This window comes from Rhipicephalus sanguineus, chromosome 9 (assembly GCF_013339695.2).
Source record: "Rhipicephalus sanguineus isolate Rsan-2018 chromosome 9, BIME_Rsan_1.4, whole genome shotgun sequence".
NCBI classification, from domain to species: domain Eukaryota; kingdom Metazoa; phylum Arthropoda; class Arachnida; order Ixodida; family Ixodidae; genus Rhipicephalus; species Rhipicephalus sanguineus.
In genome coordinates this window covers 140,254,074-140,274,269 of record NC_051184.2, presented here as the reverse complement: position 1 = coordinate 140,274,269, position 20,196 = coordinate 140,254,074, and the positions used below count along the sequence as shown (strand labels likewise).

The 20,196-nt window shown below is 47.4% G+C and overlaps 1 protein-coding gene across 1 annotated transcript; it reads left to right on the top strand.

The window, feature by feature from the left end:
• Window positions 1-239: 239 nt before the first annotated feature.
• On the top strand, window positions 240-3,209 carry LOC125759988 (uncharacterized). The gene is made up of 3 exons (XM_049419534.1): window positions 240-635; window positions 1,849-2,056; window positions 3,196-3,209. The coding sequence occupies exons 1-3, from the start codon at window positions 240-242 to the stop codon at window positions 3,207-3,209; spliced, it is 618 nt and encodes a 205-aa protein (XP_049275491.1).
• Window positions 3,210-20,196: the final 16,987 nt, after the last annotated feature.

Below are 20,196 nucleotides of genomic sequence, written 5' to 3'. Positions count from 1 at the left end.
CCCTTTCAATGTAGCCTTGCCGTGCTGAACTCTGCGGTGTGTGTTCTCCGCACTTGCCGTGAGTGTACCGCCTTTGTCCAGTTCGGCGTGCGCGCCTAAGGATGCCACCATCAGGCGTTTTATCAAATGCGCGCTTGTTGTCGGTACTGACTTGGGTGGAAATTGACGACTTCGTGTTGTCCCATAAAGAGCGGCGGCTGCTAAGACACGAGTATACCTTGGATCATCTTGAAGACGAAATGAGGCGAAGCAGGGAGGCCGAATTGGTCAGGTACCGTTCCCAACATGGACTTCTTGACATTGACGGAATGGACTCTTCAACGTTCAAACTCACGTTCCGGTTCCACAAAAATGACTTTGATGATTTCTGTAGTGCCCTGCTGGTGCCGCGGGAGATCACATCTGCACAAAACGTGAGGTTGTGTGGCCGAGAGGCTCTGTGTATGTTGCTGCGGAGGCTGGCGTATCCCAACATGTGGTGTGACTTGGAGGCGATTTTTGGGCGACACTCCTCTGTCATGTCAAGTGCTACGTCGCGACTCATGGACCATATCTGGAGCACCTTCGGACACCTGCTGACAGACGTGAACAACCACGAGTGGATGTCGCTTGCTTCACTGAAGGAATTCGCCGGCGTAGTCATTGCTAACGTACTAAGCACCTACCTCACCCAATTATATTTAGTTCTTGTATGTATTAAGCAAGGCCGCTGCTAGTTTCATTTTTCTCTTTCCGAAACGAGGCGTTATGTGATGCCGTGTTCTTGGGAGTGCAGGGCGGGTCACAGAATACAGGCGTAGCTCGGACTCCCGGCATTTTAGCGGTTATGGAAAGGCAAAACAGCAATTCTGGTGAAGCCATCTTGTCCCCTCTACCATTTAACGCAACCCCTGCTCTTGAACACCACGAAACACGCATATTGATTTTGAGGAGGTATGCCAACTGTTGTTGCACTACTTGGCCTTTTAGTTGTAATGGTTAGGCTGCCATTTCAGTGCGGGATAATAAAAAAAATTACACCATCTCCCCCTAAAGGGGACCATGAGGCGATGCGAAGCCGGAGCACTTGCACGATCGCGTTCCGTTGGCGTTCGTTGGGCATGCTACCGACCTCGCGTCGTGGAACGCGAAGAGGGACGCTACGCGCGTCGTATCTTCCATCTAGCCTGGCCGTTGATTCTCACAGGGCGAGCGGGGAACGCGGTCGACAGGCGGGCGAGAGGGGGGCAGCGTGGGAGAGGAGAGAGAAGCGGAGGGGACGCGCATGCGCTCGAGCTCATCGCGGCGTTGCGCAGGAGAGAATTTCGGCATGTCTAGCCCGCGTTTCAGAGAAAGAGTGGAAAGGGGGAGGGGAGAGGGGAAGTGGAGAGGGGAAGGTGAGAGGGAAAGTGGAGAGGGGAAAGGGAGAGGAAGTGTGTGGAGAGGGTATGCGCATGCGCAGTAAGGGTGGTCACGCCGCACACCACCACCCCCGGATTGAGCTCCGCCTTAAGATACTTCGCATCTAAAAACATCACGCAATAATATTTAAGCTACACTTCGACGTAGCGCATCGACTGGTATAGGTATTCCCATTGTATCCCATTTGTAACTTAACACAGCACGGCATACACAATCAACCTGTTCTTGCAAATTTGTTGTACTGCAGTGGTGGTGCTGTGGTATTTATTGTATATCCCCCCCTCACCCCCTTCTCACACGCACTGCTTTGTACGACATCCAAGGCTCTGAGCATTATCCAATGCTGTTTGCAAATGTGCACAGATCACCGTTTTGTAGACATTTTATTGTCGCAGTATCTACGTGACAATGGTTTCAAAATACATGCCTTGCCATGCTTTGCTGCAGGCTGTTGAAGACAAGGGCTCTCCTCTGCCCAATTGCTGGGCCTTCATCGATGGGACAGCCCGTCCTATTTGCCGGCCAAAAAGAAATCAGAAGTTGTACTTCTCCGGCCACAAGAGGATGCACATGGTAAAATACCAATCACTGATGTGCCCCAATGGCATTGTGTTCCAGCTTGATGGACACTACCAATTGAGCTGGCATGATGCAAGTGAGTTCTGCCATTCACCCACAACGAACACTTCACTGCCTAAGCAACCGTTATTGTACGATAAGACGAAGTACATAGGCATTCTACAGCCTCTTTGTCATGAAGCCAACCAGTGCCGATGGCAGGTTCGCCGTTCATGAAAAGAAATTCTCATGTATGTGCATGATGATACGGTGTGCATTGTCACACAGCTACTGCAGTGACAGGAGCAATGACTGCAGGCATATATGTGACTACATCTTAGTCACATGTCACTCCTACAGTGTTCATTAACAAGCAGTTATGCAGCGGCCATCGGGCAACAGTTTACTTATTTGCTTCACTTCATTACAAGGCAACAATGTGCAAGCATGAAAGCCAGGGTCATTAAATTTGCTGTGATCATACAAGTGCAGTGTGCACTAGATATTGACACAGGTCGTAGAGTTGCATGTTAATGTGGTTGACGTAACAGTAGTTCATAATAGGAATTCTATTTGCTATTTTCATTAACACACTAACGAGAGAGAAAGGCAGCAGTATTTCTAAACGTTTTGACGACATGTCCACTGTTCAGTGAAAAAGCATACATACTGGTCGTTAGAAACAATAACGTATAGTGAACAGTTGTTACATGTAACATTTGAAAATCATATAAACTGCTTGACGAAAGCCAGCAAAAGGACGGGACACGAGAAAGAGGCAGACACAAACACCGCTAGAACTAACAACTGTCATTTTATTGAAGAAAAGCATTCAATCAAGAAACCTCACAACGCATGTGCAGCACGTCTGTATCACCTACAACGTCACCCGTTGAACGAGAGTACACAATCATCGTTCTTGCCATTGTTGCAACACACTAAATTCCTTGTCAATGAGGCAAATGACGGTGTGCTTATACATCTTAGAAGAACTTCTTGTTGGGCGAGTTGGTGCATGACTTATTGTAGGGTATGTGCGCAAAGCTCGGACGAACACAGGAAAAAACGATGTAGACAGAAGTTGCGCTCCTTCTGTCTACATCGTTTTTTCCTGTGTTCGTCCGAGCTTTGCGCACATACCCTACAATAACTTATACATCTATCTCCGCTTTTCCTAGTGTAGTAAGCCTCCACAATTTCACGTTCTTCTTTGCCCTTTCCTTTCTCCTAATGTAGGCTTACTAATGTAGGCTTACTAATTTGCACCGTGCTGTAAAACAACTGCACACATACTTTTTTTTTATTTCGGCGATCGTTCACCGAGTAGCGCGACAGCAGCAGATTTAGGCGCTCGCGCACACAGCGCGCCGTAAACGGCTTCTTGAGGACATCTCTGAAGCGCCAAGCAATCTCCTCCCATTGTTCGAAATGCCTGAACGGATCGCTCGCCTGCACCTCCGTTAGTGGAGCGACATCGTCCCTCAACGTAAAATAAGCCCGATTCGCGCCGGCTTTGTTGCTGCTCACTCCGTTCGCCGTGGCAGCCATCTTGCTATCTGGCTGCTCTTTCATTGGAGATCTCGCGAGAGCGTCACGCAGCTAACGCTACGTCTTGTTACGTTTACGTGCGCCGCGTTTTTTTGCGGGCGTACGCGCGCATCGCCGGAATAGATACACTACGTACTGCGCATGCGCACTTCTCTCCCGCAGCCGTGCTGCGTACGTAGGCTCGTTACGTACGCCCAACTAAATGTGTCTAATGTTTCGTACTCGCGGTGTCCGTCCGACTGGCATCTGTAGCATGGCTGAGTAACTCTGATGTAACCAGCCATTTCGTTAAAATCACGTGACCTGCTACGTCACCAATCTTTCCTACATCTACTTCGTTTCAACCGCAACAAACGTTGTTCATCACCCGACTGCTGGCCCGCTTACATGGTGGCAGCGGTGGCGAGCGGAAATGGCCACGCCGCCAGCCCTTTTGCCGTCAACAATCTTGCCGCCGCCAAAGCCGTTGGATACATTGGGCAACACCTGGCTTGCATGGAAAACTTGGAATAGTGAGTTTACGCTATTTTCCACTGCTACCCAGTTGACAAAACAAGCGAAAGAAGTGCAAGCAGCCACGTTGCTAGTGATTATTGGCGAAGAGGCAAGGAAGGTACACAGCACCTTCACGTTTGAGGCTGAAGAGGACAAAAATAACGTAGACGTCCTAATTGCCAAGTTTGAAGAGTTCTACAAACCGGAGACAAACTTGACCTATCATGAATTTCTATTTGGGTCCAGAAACCAAAGGGAAGGCGAACCTTTCAATGAGTGGCTGACGGAGCTACGAATGTTAGCCACAAACTGTGAATTTGGTGTAATGGAAGACCGGATGCTGCGTAGTCGTATTATTCTGGGTATTCGAGACAAGAACCTGCAGCAGAAATTGATTGCGGAAAACCCTTCGTACAAAAAGACTGTCGAGATTTGTCGTACGCAAGAGCAAGGGAAACAGCAGTTTCTTGAAATCTGTGAAGCCGCGGAGACAGCGCAGAACACGACAGTTAACGCAGTGGCAAAGAAAGGGGATGCATGCGGCAGCTGCGGCTATCGCGCACACCGTGGCGAAAGATGCCCCGCCACCGGTAAAAGATGCAATAAGTGCGGAGGGCTTAACCACTTTGCCCGAGCATGCAAATCGGCACCGCCTTCCCGATCCTTTCCCCGCAAGAAGCCGAAAAACTATTAAAAAAGTGCTCTCTCAAAACGCCGTATTTCCACATGGCTCTGCTTGAATGGCGTAATACACCGCGAGATTCTATTTTGAAATCCCCTGTGCAGAGACTGATGGGAAGGCAGACGAGGACCCTGCTGCCCGTACCCGCAAGCCACCTGGTGCCGGAGACTGTGCCCAACCGAGCCGTCCATAACCGTCTCCAGGAAATTCGCCAACGCCAGAGGATCTACTACAATCGCCGCTCCAGGAACCTGCCACCCCTGTCAACTGACCAGAGGGCGACTACATACGATACCCACGAAAGGACCTGGACACCTGCGGTCTTTCTCAGGCCAGCTGAAACTCCGCGCTCCGTGGTGGTGAAGACTGAGGAGGGCCAGGAAATTAGACGTACTCGCGAGCATCTGCGAGACGCACCTACACATACCAAAGAGAGTCCTCGTGACGGGCAGGAACGGCTAGACGACGCCCAGCCCGCTCAAGAGCTACGTAGAAGCACAAGGACACGCCGGGAGCCCTGCCGCTACCCACAACCAGAAAGAGCTGTGTAATTAACTTCTTCCCCAAGAAAAGGGAGATGTAGCATGGCTGAGTAACTCTGACGTAACCAGCCATTTCGTTAAAATCACGTGACCTACTACGCCACCATTCTTTCCTATATCTACTTCGTTTCAACCGCAATAAACGTTGTTCATCACCAGACTGCTGGCCCGCTTACAGCATCGTGCCCCAGCTGGCACCGTGCCTCACACTCTCTCAGCAATCATGTGATGGCACAGCGGCGCATAGCAACAGTTGCGCGTTGCCCCTTCCAACGCGCGTTGCGCAACTGTTGCGCAACGCGGCGGCGGCGTCCGTCGGCGGAGTCGAATGGCCACAGGCTTTCGCTGAACACACCTTGCAATTTATAAAGTGTCCTTTTATTCTTTACCTTATTATTTACGCGCTCGGCATATATACCATTCTTGTATATGTCTTTAAGCCCTTAGCTGTAACTTACGGACTAGGTTTATCGACGTAATGACATGGAAAGTACTGCAAGCGTTGGTGTTCGATCACTGAAGGCCGGGGCAGGTGCGATACCGCAGTGTAATTCAACCCTTCTGCATGCCATTTCATTCATGCGGCAGTAATGATAGGTATACAGAATATGCATAGCATTAAGGGATGCGACATACCTTAGTGGTGAGACATACCTAAGTGGTGTCAAAGTAGCTTCATTAGCCCTTTTTGTTGTCCTAGTTTGTGTAACCGGTTCATCTCAGCGGAAATGGCACTGTAGTGGGCAAGGCACAAGAAGGCACCTGTCACGCTTTATCTTCTATACTTTTATGTGTTCTTTAGCATAGTGTCGTTTTTGCTATAAGATGGACTAGGCATCAAAGAAGTTCCTCCCGAAGGTCGAAGCACTGATATCGATGTCAAGGTCTCTCGCCTTGTGCTTCAACTCCATCGGGAGCTTTCCAGCAGTAAAAAAGCTACAAATAATTGGACCGCAAGCACATAAGGAAACTATTGCTGGCTGGGCGCGACACCATCCGTGAAAGCTAGTGGGCATCGCACACTGCTCGCTTCATAAGGATCTCCGCTACTGAACGTAAATGATGTCGCGTTTTAAGACTCTTAAAACAGCCCTCCTCTTTTTTCTTTGTCTAAGAAGAATTTGTCGAATTGACCGGTTTCTTCTGTAGCATGTAAATATGTTTCTTTCTTTAGGACAGGAACAGATATCACTTTTGCACTGAGGCATTTTCTTGACAGGACAAAAAGAGCCAGAATGAACAAAAACTAAGCTAGGCATGTCTGGTTAGGATGGAAAGTCACACAGTGTCGTGCAACCATTCACGCCACAAAAGTGTGCATCATATCTGGAATCGCTCGCTGCAAAAACGAAATGAATCTCGTCCATTTGTCGCCTTCACCGGTACAGTTTGGCCGCTTCAGCACACATTGACTGGGGCTTAAGGCGTCGAGAAAAAATGTTCCAGTGCGTTACATTAACCGTTCAACTGCTTACGCAAGAATAAAGTGCTTCCGCAAGCAGGCCCATTTTTCTAACACTGACACGATTGGCTCACTCACTTGGAAGATGGATAGCAAAGTGATTGAGGCTCGCTTGCAAGTTGAGAACATTTATGGGTGTACATGGGTGTATTGAGCGCCATTCCGAGACGATGTAAACGTGAATGACGAATATTGAAGAGCTACAAACCTCGCCCAATATACACAACGTAACGAATGATCTGACGCTCCCTGACTAGTTGCCGCTTGAAACCACAACCGTCTGAAACTATTGTAAAAATACCGAAGGGTTGCTCGCAACTGAAAGGCGCCTGCGCTTGACGTGTATTCTCAGCACCTCCACCACATTTAAAGGCGTTTATTGGACGCTGGCGTCAGGGTCGACCGAGCGGCGACCACGAGCAATGCACGGTATACGGACAGACGCACTAGAGTGTGCTTGAGAGGATGCCCCACTGTAGCGTTACTCTTCGCTGCAACGTCTTTATTTTAATTTGACAATTTTTGAAGGAAGATAAGAAGTAGGTCCCTGGAGCGCTTGACTTACAGCTACCGTTATCCACCCAAATGAATAGTTTGACACCACGGTTAGTCCGAACTTTATTGCTCCCCGAATACGCTTCGAGTTACCACACTGGAGGCATACATCACATTCAAAATAGACCAAGAACAATCCCCAAGCGATCATGATCACGTGCACGTAGTGAAAAAATTACTAAGAAATGCACACAATCAGTTTATATTGTGAGCACAATATTCACAACATGCTTCCTTCATTCTTTTCGCCTGTGTGTAGTCATCATCACTGTGAGCGTGATCTTCGTTCTGAGCGTTGGTCAGGCGGCTCTGCTGAATAAAAGGCGTCGAGACCACGACTGTGCTGCGGTCTTCATATATATAGGTTATTGTTTCTATTCCCTGAGTTTTTTATTATATAGAGGATAAATAATCTATATGAAAAGCAAGAAATAAAAACGCCTATTAGTATTCAAGTAAGTGAACTGTCTCCTGTGGTGCTCCCAGTGACGCGCAGGCGCGACCTATATGAATTGGCTATATATATAAGTACGTCGAATTTACTCAGCACTACTTCAAGACTCCCAATATTCTATTACAACAAAAATATCATATTAGGCTTACTAGAGTCTTTTATAATAATTAATCCTAATTAAACTGTAATGAAATATTTATTTATCTTGAAGTAACTTATGTTCACTTCTTGCATGCATGGAATAAAATCTCAGGCTACAAATGCTGGGCAATTTCACTTTCTGTTCTATTCATTTCGAGCAAAGTAAATTATCCATTTGACATGACTTGCGGAAACCGACGTGTCGAACGACTCGTCGAACATGGTAGTGCCTTCAGTAAAGTGATCATATGCAACAGCACACTGCAAAATGAAGTGAAAGGACGACATAGTTATTGCGCTAGAGTTTCAATTCATCCAAAGTTCAGTATATCTTGCTATTTCTTAGCGGTTAGTCGACATAACTAGCAAACACAAGTTGTGTACACAAATGCGTACGAACACATCAAAGGGCTAGATGAAAATTATTGTCTCATTTCTCAGCAAGCTCAGCAGCAATCACTTACATATGGCTTTCGGATTACAATCGAAGTCAACTATTCGAGACATCTCAACTCACCCGCGCGTTGCACGTGCTCGAGCCTCCGCGCTTAATCCCATCAATCCGTCTATATACTCATCGATGTAGACGTAATGCTCGCGCCTCTTTCAATGCTCTCGCTTGCCCCCTTCGTAACCGTGATTTGAGCCGCTACCCCCCCCCCCTCCATGATCCCTTCAGGTAGACCTCATGTGATGTTTGCTTCGTGACATCACTTGGGTGCGCGCATGATCTGGCTTCTGCTCGGCAGGCGAGGTACGGCATAATAGTCGCCAAGCGGCTCCAAACAATGACGGGTTGGGGAGAAGGTCAGTGGGAAGCAGTGAGGGGAGAAACATAAAATAGCTCCTCGTCGCCTTCACCCTCTTGTCCCATCTGCCACAACTGCGTATTACTGCTGTCCATAGTGACCACCGGCCACACTTTTCTCTAGGCACCCTAGGTCGGAAAAAAATCTGAAGCTCACTCAGACTCACTCACGAAACATATCTTGCCCTTAGGGCTCACTCGGACTCAGACTCACCAGAGTTTTCCTCATCTGGACTCACTTGGACTCAGATTCACTATAATTTTTCTCAACCGGACCCATTCGGACTCACTCACGAAAATATAATTCAATGAGACTCACTCAGACTCATGGCTCTATCTGAGTCTGAGTGAGTCTGAATGATTCGACTCATGACTCCATTAGCCTATAATTAGCTTTTTGTACCTTATTGTGAATGCGCTTTAACGCCAATATTTTGCGTAATCGGTGCTCTGCTTGGCACTGATATCGTGCCTTCAGTTACGAATTATCAGAGTTTGTAATTCAATAAGAACCTTTTTATTGAGAGAGATGACTCACGCGAGATATTTTGATCAATAACGTCCCGTGAAAAAGTTTGCGGGGGGAGGTCAACGCACCTCCTCCCCCACTGCAACTCACGCCTCTGATCAATAAATGTTGAGATGACGTATGAACGGTCGGGTGTTGATGTGTGAGTATACGTGAGTAAAAACTTGAGCCGACATAAAGCTAATAGTAATGCTGAAGTTTAGTAGACAGGACCACAGGTCGGTAAAAAACGTGGAGCTCACTCAGACTCACTCATGCAATATATTTTGCCCTTAGGGCTCACTCGGACTCAGACTCACCAAAAGTTTCCTCATCCGGATTCACCTCAAACCCCATCACATCCCATTTTTAGATGCGAAGCATCTTATAGCGGAGTTCAAACCGGTGGTGGTGGTGGAGTGGTGTGCGGCGTGACCACCATTCAGATTCACAAAAGCTTTACTTACCCGGACTCGCTCAGACTCACGTCTCGATATGAGTCTGAGTGAGTTGACAGTATTGACAGTATTGTACTATACTGTACGGTAGTATTGACAGTATTGACCATTGTCAAGATGAAGAGAAACCGTAGTATGTAATCTAGAGAATTATGCCCTTGGAGGTGGCTTCGCTAGGTGGTGGGATCAAACTGTTACTTTTTTTATTTTCTATTTTTTCTTTTAATAGAAATTTTAGTACATTTTGTTCTTTTATATAATTTATCGATTTTGGCCTGCGATACTTAGGTGGTGCAGGCAGGGCATAGTTTTTTTTTAATTTATATTTCATTTATTTTCGCCCAACTCCACTTTAAAGTAAAGTATTGACCATTTAATCCTTTTTCGTAAACTGGAGTACTACAGCATAACTGGTCCCGCGCTAACACTATTACAGAGCTTTCCACTTAATAAGTTTCAGGTAGTCTGCGTCAATAACTTTACATCAGGTCCTACTCCCATTAACACAAGCGTTCCCCAAGGTTCGATATTGGGCCCCTTATTGTGTTTGATATAAATAGATGAATTACCGCGTTGCCCTAACTAACTTCTCTTCATGTTTACTTTAGGCTGATGATGCGACTACGTTTTCTCGTCATTCGGATTCTGCGAGTCTCGTGTCTAGACTTCAAGCTGACTTTAATTTACTTGTAGAGTGGTGCAACACAGGCTATTGATAAGTCCATCCAAAACTTGCTTTATGCTTTTTCATTCACCGAACAAAAAATTACTAATCATTCCCCACCTTTTTGTCAACTCTGTAGTCATTCCTTTGAGTGATCGTGCATTATTTTTAGGAGTTATAATTGACACGCATTTGAAATTTCACCAGCATATTAATTATGTTTGTAAAAAAGATTTCAAATGGAATTAGCCCACTGGTGAAGTCACGAAAGTGCTTTAGCATAAACACTCTTAAAGCACTGTACTACGCATTCATACGCAAACATCTTATACCCGTGTCACACGGACACTAAAAAGTTTTTTAAGCAAGAAGACTTTTTCCGAAAAGAAGTTCCGCGTTGTCACGCGACAGAGAGCGATCTCCTTTCAAGAAGCGGCCTTTTCTGGAAACGGCGTTCGACGAACTCTTTCACGGCGGTAAAGGAGTAGCCTAGAAACCAGTGGGCGCCAGCATTTATGAGTTGGGGAAAAAACCGACAACTCTTTATTACGGTGTCACTTGGGCTCACCATAAAAATAAATTTCATTTGTCCTAAGCAACGTAAGAAAACCATTTACACTTTATTTTTTGTGTACTCTCGTAAACAGGGCGAACGGGTTGGGTTTATGGCCGCCCGCATAGACGCGAGCATGGACGCGAGTGAGCGCGGAAAGGCGAACGCCGGTGTGCAATCAGCCCGTCGCCGCGTCTGCTCGCCGCGTCTGCCTCGTTTTCCAGAGAAAGATGGTACGCTACAAGACTTGCATTTGTCGCTTTTAGGGGCGAAGCTCCTTAAGGCGGCACCCGTTCGTCCCTCGTCGTGCTCGTAGTAGTGAGTAACAAGTCTTACCCTTTGACCTCCAAGGTGGTGCCGGTGGGAGATTTCTCCTGTGCGTTGTTGAACAATAAAAAATTCGCAGCGTGCGCGTTAACTAAAAGCCGAATTCTTCTGTCTCTGTAGAAGTGTAAGTGTTGGCTAAAAGCCGACTTCTTCTGTCTCTCATTCCCATTAGCAGCCATTGTTTACCTCCAAGGTAGTGCCTGGTGAGATTTCTCCTGTGCGTGATTAAACAATAAAAATTTTGTTCAAAACGCCGTTGATTGATGAAATAAACCAACGAAAGACGCCAGATGTTTTGTAAAAACAAAACGAAAGAACGCCAGATGTTTCTAAAGCAAAACGAAAAAGACGCCAGCTGCTTAACGAAAGACGCAAGGTGTTTTCTAAAGCAATGGTTTTCTAAACAATGAAAATTCACAGCGTACATGTAAAATTAAAGTGAGCTGCAAGTCGTCATAACTCATCGAACCTTTAGTATAAACGCGCCCGATCTCACGTCGGTGATGATGTACTGGGCAGAATTCACGGAAGATTCACGGTTTACCGATGAACCTCCGCAGCTTCGCCCACTCATCATCATTCACTCCGTGGATATGCTGTGATTTTTTTTTTTGCTCCGTACAGTCATCCATGGCGAGGCAAACAAGAGCGCTAACAAGGAAAACAGACGCCCACTGTTGTCACAATAATATATAAAGGCCACCAGTTGTGCAAACGCTCCTTAAGGTACTACTGCGTGAACCTTCTTTTTTTTTCAACTGGAGTTGTTAAATTTATGTCAACAAACGTGCTATACAATAAATTTGGACATCTTCTGTCGAGATACATAATTTTCTTTTCTCTGGTTCTATTCTGAAAGCGAGCGCCACTCTTTCGGTAGCGGATTCGGAAGGAACCTCTAAAAAGAGATCGTCGGTGCCGTGTGATTGTGAGGGAACGCCTCTTCATAAAAAGTCTTTCAACATAATAAAATACCGCTTACGTAAAAGGCTTTTTGCGCGCCCGTGTGACAAGGGTATTAGTTATTGCACTGGATCATGGGGCAATTAATATTCATTTCACATTTGGCTGTTGAGGGTATACTGTATAGCTTTCGCTTCACGTCAAAGCCCATCACATCCCATTTTTAGATGCGAAGCACCTTATAGCGGAGTTCAAACCGGTGGTCGTGGTGGTGGTGTGCGGCGTGACCACCCTTACTGCGCATGCGCATGCCCTCTCCACACACCTATCGACTCCCCCTCTCCGCTCCTCCTCTCCACTTTCCCTCTCCCCTTTTCCCATCTCTGCTCACCCTCTCCCATCCCCCTCAGCACTCTCCCCTTTCCCAATCCACCTGTCCCCTCTCCACTTTTATCTCCCCTTCCCCTCCCCCTCCCCCTCGCCCCCTCTCAATTTTCCCTTCCCCTCCCTCTCTCCACTCTTCCTCTGAAACGCGTGCTGGAAGTGCCGAAATTCTCTCCTGCGCAACGCCGCGATGAGCGCCAGCGCATGCGCGTCCCCTCTCCCTCTCTCTCCTCTCCTACGGTGCCACCCTCTCGCGCGTCTGTCGACCGCGTTTTCCGCTCGCCCTGTGAGAATTAACGGCCAGGCCAGACAAAAGACAAGACGCGCGTAGCGTTGCTCTTCGCGTTCCGCGACGCGAGGTCGGTAGCATGCCCAACGAACGGCAACGGAACGCGATCGTGCAAGTGCTCCGGCTTCGCATCGCCTCATGGTCCCCTTTAGCGGGAAATGGTGTAATTTTTTCCAGCTTGACATATTACCCCTCTCCGATCTGTATATTTGTAATGTGCCTTCTTTTTCTTTTTTTAAGGTTTTCCACCGCACTGTCATTTTCGACATATTTCCTGCTGTTGTTGTTTAGTCCCAACAGAACTAAGTTCACGATCCATAATAACCTCTTGCTTCCTAAAGTTCGCACTAATTATGGGAAAATGAGCATTTTTTCATCAATTTCATTATGGTATTCACTATCGCGTGATCTAAAAGAAATAATGCGCATTCATATCTTCAAGCGAAAACTAAAAATGTGCTTATTCAATGTATAACTGCTGCGTTCCCTTAATTCTGTGAAGTTGTACGGTCGCTGTTGCTAGTAACACTTCAGAAAGGCTCCTGCCATTCCTTGTTCGCTGTTTATCTTTTCCAATATATTAACATAGTCCCGCCTGCGGTCTGTAACCTTGGCACCTCCTCCTGCATATATATCTGCAATGTGTTACCTTTTTTGACGGGACTAATAAAGATTGATTGATTGATTGACTGATTGATGGATTGATTGATTGATTGATTGATTGATTGATTGATTGATTGATATAAAAGAGCTTTATATAAAACATTGATGAGAAGTCCTTCTTTGGTTTTTTAGAAGAATTTGGCGCATCTGAAGCTTGCTAAAACAGATTACTCTAATTATAAGACTTTTCTCTCGGGTATTACGTCATTCCTCAGTACAACGCCAAATGTTGATGGCGCGCCATCTATCGACCGCGCTGTGACTCGGCCACTTGATGCGCTGGCGCCACGTTGCGGCCTGCTATGCTCCTGTAAACTATGCACGCGACTAGAACAAAGCTTCCAGCACACTTATGTCATTCTCATGGTTTGGTAACTCTTACTTAATTTCGATTCTGCTAAGTGATTCTCATATTTGCCGAGTCATTCACAAAGTGTCTCAGCCATCGTTAATCAGTCCCAGTGCTCCTTAGATATTCAAAATGTTTATCCATTAGTATTGTTCCATATTCATAAATTAATTATTAGGCACACCACATTTCCTCCATATATTTGTAAATTTAGTCATAGCGTAGTTTAGCGCAAAAAACAGGCAACAGACGAGTGAGAGGACAAGGACACAGCGCATTCTTCCAACTAAAGTTTATTGGATTGGAACGCATGTATATATACACGCAGGGAAAGCAACAAAAGAAAAAAAACCAAGAAGTAAAAACCGAAAGGTGAAAAGAATAAAAGTGCCGATAAGTCACACACGTGTGCCAACACCGCCCACCTTCCCATGTCTCGCCAAAAACAAAAGCTCTTTGTCAGAAAGATGCAAGGAAGGCGTGCTTACGCATGCGTCCCCAGACCGTTTAATTTCCTCAGCCTCGATGATTTCCCTCACCCTTTGGTCCCGACTGCGTGCAAGGATTTTTTGGATCTTCTTACACTGTACCTTAAGTCAACCTTTTCTGCCTGGGCTGGTGATGTGTTTTTGCAACGTCAGGGCATCTGTATAGGGTCGTGCATTGCTCCGATCCTTAGCGACCTGTTCTTGGCCCGCATTGATAGGAAACTGGAAAACCAGTTACAAGGGGCTAGGGTTGTGAAAGTTTTCCGGTATGTGGACGATTTTTTGGTTTTTCACTCGGCAGATTTGGCAGGTTGCGAACAGAATGCCATGTCTATCTTGAAGGTCTTCCAGGACGAGCTCCAACCCCTTGAGGCCACGTATGAGCTCCCTGAAGGTGACACCATCAAGTTTCTAGACTTGAGGCTGTTTTTTTCGGGACATCACACCTGTTGGCGGTATGAGCCTCGTGCTCAGAAGCCATTGCTGCCCTTCTCGTCGGGCCACTCGAAGCTGGTGAAAAGGGCAATAGCGCACTCGGCCTTGCAGAAGGCCCTGTGCAAGTCGTGTCACCACAAGGTGGATGACGCCTTTCTGGAGCAGGTGTCCCGCCTTAGGGTCGCAGGTTACACGCCGGACGTGGTGTCGTCTGTGACTGAAGGCTTGCTTAGGGATATCAGGGACCCCAGGAAGAAGGAGGAACGCAGAGCGAGATGGAGGGCGCAAGATAAGAAGAAGACAGCTGTGGTGCCTTATGTGCATGATGTCTCGCACAGGCTTAAGAAAATCGGGGAAAGCGCTGGGGTTCGCGTGGTTTTTTCGGCCCCTGAAAAGCTTTCGGGCTTGTGCAGTTCGACCTCTCGGATGAAAGAAAAAAGAGGCTGCACCACAGACCATAAGCGAAAGTTCGTTCCATGCGTTCAAGGCGTTGTGTACGCCATCCCTCTGACGTGTGGTAGAAAGTACGTGGGTCAGACGGGACGTTGCCTGAACGAGAGGCTCCGTGAGCACTACTACAGCGTCCAAACGACAGTATCGGGGCACCTCGGCATCCACGTGCGGGATTGTGAGTGTAGGCCCCTCTTTGATAACACTGCGGTCCTTGCACGCAGTCGGGACCAAAGGGTGAGGGAAATCATCGAGGCTGAGGAAATTAAACGGTCTGGGGACGCATGCGTAAGCACGCCTTCCTTGCATCTTTCTGACAAAGAGCTTTTGTTTTTGGCGAGACATGGGAAGGTGGGCGGTGTTGGCACACGTGTGTGACTTATCGGCACTTTTATTCTTTTCACCTTTCGGTTTTTACTTCTTGGTTTTTTTTCTTTTCTTGCTTTCCCTGCGTGTATATATACATGCGTTCCAATCCAATAAACTTTAGTTGGAAGAATGCGCTGTGTCCTTGTCCTCTCACTCGTCTGTTGCCTGTTTTTTGCGCTAAACTACGCTATGACTGACTCGTTCCAACTCGCCCAACAAGCAACGTTGCTAAGTTACATTTCTAGTACATCGGGCTCTTTTTCATGTTTCAATGTTCACTCCAGTTTTCTCATTTCTCTGGTGATCGTCAACCTGTGCCGAGCACGCTCCATGTCCTATTGCCTACGCCTCAACTTGCTCCCCCCGGATGTTCTTGGTCTTTTTGGACAGTTCGCCCCTTCCAGGGGTCACGGAAGAAGGATGTGCAAGGTCATAAGGTCTGAGTGTCTTCGTCAGGCTAGGGTATACAAGGATGCTTTACATATCCGGCTTCAGCAGGAACACGGACGGAGCCATCTGAAGCGGAAAAGGTGGCGTGAGCTGTGTGGTGTGATCGAGTGCTCTTTGGAGTCTGTGTGGAGACGACAGCTTCTTCTGCTACGTTCATCTCGCCCTGGACGCTCAGCGGAACCGCGGGACCCACAGAGGGGTGTTCGTTTGGAAGGTGACGTACGTCTACCTGATTTCGTGATACGGACGCTTAACTTAGGACCAAAATTCGCTGTAGAACCTTCGAGGTCAAGTGCTGAACTGTTATCGTTTGTTAGGAGAGTGTCGTCTCGGGTGGATGAAACGGACAGTGCTAGGTGTGTTTCCGCAGGTGTTGACGTTCTGTTTCGGGCCAGGCCCTCGCGTGTTGTTACCCCTGTGGCACGTGTGAGGCGTTTCTTTCTGGAAAATAACTTAAGCTTGCTTACGTCTGATAAAGAGGGTGGTTTCATGGTTTTGCCCTATGCTTGCTTCAAAGATAAGGCACTTCAGGCCATTAATGCGTCGTTTAACCGGCGGAATGACGTGTCTTTGTTGAAAGTTAAAAGGCACGCAAAGAAACTCTGCGAGAACATAGGTTTGGAAAGTTTGGCTCGCAGTATTGAAAGGTGCAAGAAATGCTCGTTAGACTTGTTCTTTTCGGCAAAGACCCACAAGGAAGGGTGCCCATTAAGGGTCATTATTTCGGAACGAGGTTCGTGGCAGAAGCTTGTGGCGTCGTTTTTGTTAGAGAGCCTGCGATTGCTGAAAATTTCTGATCCTTTCTTGATCAAGAACGCCGATGATGTCATTGAATTTTTGAAACCTCTTCCCAGTATGTCCCTTGCCGCTTTTTCCATTGACGTGAAGGATTTGTTTTATTCAATTCCTCACAAAGATCTGTTACATTGTGTCGAAGACGCCATAGATGACTATGGTGCTGTATCATTTTCTGGAAAGTTGGGTATTTCCGTGGCGGGTTTTTTGGATCTTCTTACACTGTACCTTAAGTCAACCTTTTCTGCCTGGGCTGGTGATGTGTTTTTGCAACGTCAGGGCATCTGTATAGGGTCGTGCATTGCTCCGATCCTTAGCGACCTGTTCTTGGCCCGCATTGATAGGAAACTGGAAAACCAGTTACAAGGGGCTAGCGTTGTGAAAGTTTTCCGGTATGTGGACGATTTTTTGGTTTTTCACTCGGCAGATTTGGCAGGTTGCGAACAGAATGCCATGTCTATCTTGAAGGTCTTCCAGGACGAGCTCCAACCCCTTGAGGCCACGTATGAGCTCCCTGAAGGTGACACCATCAAGTTTCTAGACTTGAGGCTGTTTTTTTCGGGACATCACACCTGTTGGCGGTATGAGCCTCGTGCTCAGAAGCCATTGCTGCCCTTCTCGTCGGGCCACTCGAAGCTGGTGAAAAGGGCAATAGCGCACTCGGCCTTGCAGAAGGCCCTGTGCAAGTCGTGTCACCACAAGGTGGATGACGCCTTTCTGGAGCAGGTGTCCCGCCTTAGGGTCGCAGGTTACACGCCGGACGTGGTGTCGTCTGTGACTGAAGGCTTGCTTAGGGATATCAGGGACCCCAGGAAGAAGGAGGAACGCAGAGCGAGATGGAGGGCGCAAGATAAGAAGAAGACAGCTGTGGTGCCTTATGTGCATGATGTCTCGCACAGGCTTAAGAAAATCGGGGAAAGCGCTGGGGTTCGCGTGGTTTTTTCGGCCCCTGAAAAGCTTTCGGGCTTGTGCAGTTCGACCTCTCGGATGAAAGAAAAAAGAGGCTGCACCACAGACCATAAGCGAAAGTTCGTTCCATGCGTTCAAGGCGTTGTGTACGCCATCCCTCTGACGTGTGGTAGAAAGTACGTGGGTCAGACGGGACGTTGCCTGAACGAGAGGCTCCGTGAGCACTACTACAGCGTCCAAACGACAGTATCGGGGCACCTCGGCATCCACGTGCGGGATTGTGAGTGTAGGCCCCTCTTTGATAACACTGCGGTCCTTGCACGCAGTCGGGACCAAAGGGTGAGGGAAATCATCGAGGCTGAGGAAATTAAACGGTCTGGGGACGCATGCGTAAGCACGCCTTCCTTGCATCTTTCTGACAAAGAGCTTTTGTTTTTGGCGAGACATGGGAAGGTGGGCGGTGTTGGCACACGTGTGTGACTTATCGGCACTTTTATTCTTTTCACCTTTCGGTTTTTACTTCTTGGTTTTTTTTTCTTTTCTTGCTTTCCCTGCGTGTATATATACATGCGTTCCAATCCAATAAACTTTAGTTGGAAGAATGCGCTGTGTCCTTGTCCTCTCACTCGTCTGTTGCCTGTTTTTTGCGCTAAACTACGCTATGACTGACTCGTTCCAACTCGCCCAACAAGCAACGTTGTAAATTTAAATTGCGCCCTTCATAAAAGACCGCGTGGTGCAGGGCACAGCTTTTAAGCGTAAATACACTGACGCTGGGACGACGGTGCGCGTTGGGCACGGAAAAGTGGCCGTTCGTGCGACGCGCGCCATCTACCTTAAACGTCAATTAACGGTTGCTATACACGCTTGCATTATGAATCACGGGCGCTTCCTCGCGCGCAAGCGTGACGCCCAATACATAACATTGTCGTTCGGCGACTGCGAGTGATTAATCGTTTGCTGAAACGTTAATCGTGCAACTCGTCGAGTGTGTATTGCTCACTCTAGAGCAGTCGTTCTCAAAGGGGTGTCCGTGAAGCCATTTTTTAGGGCACCGCAAGACCATTTGTCAAAAAAAGAAGAAAGAAAACGCGTTTTTTGAAGCACACTACGTCTCGCGACAGCGGCCTCTTCTGATTTTAATGTGCTTCACCACATAACACTTCTCCTGATTTATGTTCCGTCTTATCCATAAGATGGCTGTAAAGCTTTTGTTGCAGTTTTGTACGACACATGCACGCCAGCATACTTTTTCTAGGCTTGTATACTTGAAGAGCGAACACCTAGAAACAGGTAGAATGTGGCTGCAGACCGCTCAATTTATTGATAAGCTGTTGAGATTGAATTGGCGTGCCACTTTAGTTTGATCATTCTTTGTGAGGGAGAATCTAAAGGCCCGTATACCACGCTCCTTGTTGTGTTAATTTATGACCTCCCCCACATTTTCTCTCACTACAAAGTGTCCCTCGTCGCTTCCACCGGCCTACAAGGGGCCTCCGAAATATCCATGGCTGAGAAACACTGCTCCAGAGCATTGATTCCGCAATGAACGAAATGTGTGTGTAGAACTGTTCGAATCCAGAGGCACTGTAAGGGTCACAAGGAACAGAATATGTAGGCAAAAAAGCGAAGGTAGATGGAGTCCACAACGTTGCAAATGAAACCAGGTAGAGAAGAGAACAATGGGTGTAATCAGGGTAAAGCTTGGACTCGGCAATTAAGTCAAGAGCTCCGTTCGTTACACCGCTTCCTGTTGCTAGTAGGCCTGACTCTTGGGAACGTAGAGACGCTACAAAGAGCCGTAGCAGCGTCATGCCAAGCCTAGGGGATGCGGAGGTTTGTAGCTTTTCAACGTAAGCAAGCTCTTTGAAGGCGTGGGCGCAAGACTGGGTGAGCTCCCTTCGATGACCACGCTTTCGTCGATTCAATACTGGTAATGGTGCACGCTGACAAACGCCGCCGTACCCTCGTCCGTTGTTGCGGAAGGACATTTCTTTGCGAGCGACACATTTGATAGGGACGTTGTATATAGGATGGTAGGGAGGAGGTGCTTACGTTCGCGGTGATGCAGTTTAATTGTCAGTTAGAACAGTACAGAAATAGGACGAAGTAGTTTTACATTATCTCTCACCTAAATAGGAGCATTCTTAATTTATTAGAGCCAATGATAGGGGACACACACTTATGTCCCGCTTAGGTTTTCCGTGAAATGTCAGTGACCTGTATTTTCGGTTTACTTCATTACTACGACGCTTTTTTTTCCCTTTGCGATAACGAAACATATATCAAGTCTGCAACACCGCCAACTATTCGTACTTTGCCCTCTTATGGTTCTCACAGTAACTGAGAGCCAGACACTGCATCGTTCACCTCTAACTGCGATCGGGCTTCAAAAATCGCCAAGACATTCCCTGCAGAGACAATACGCTTATCTGCAACGTGACATGGCTGCGGCAGTCAACAGCCATCGGGGACCTTTAGCGAGAAGGGCCGTATCGTGCCCTCCACCTTCCCCTCTGCATAGCACGTCACCACCGGGATTGGGGGGAATAATGC

Excerpts from the sequence above, each read along its gene's own strand:
- LOC125759988 (XM_049419534.1), top strand. The coding sequence starts at position 240 with ATGAGGCGAAGCAGGGAGGCCGAATTGGTCAGGTACCGTTCCCAACAT. Across the intron at positions 636-1,848 it reads CACTGAAGGAATTCGCCGGC|GCTGTTGAAGACAAGGGCTC; the intron begins GTAGTCATTGCT and ends GCTTTGCTGCAG.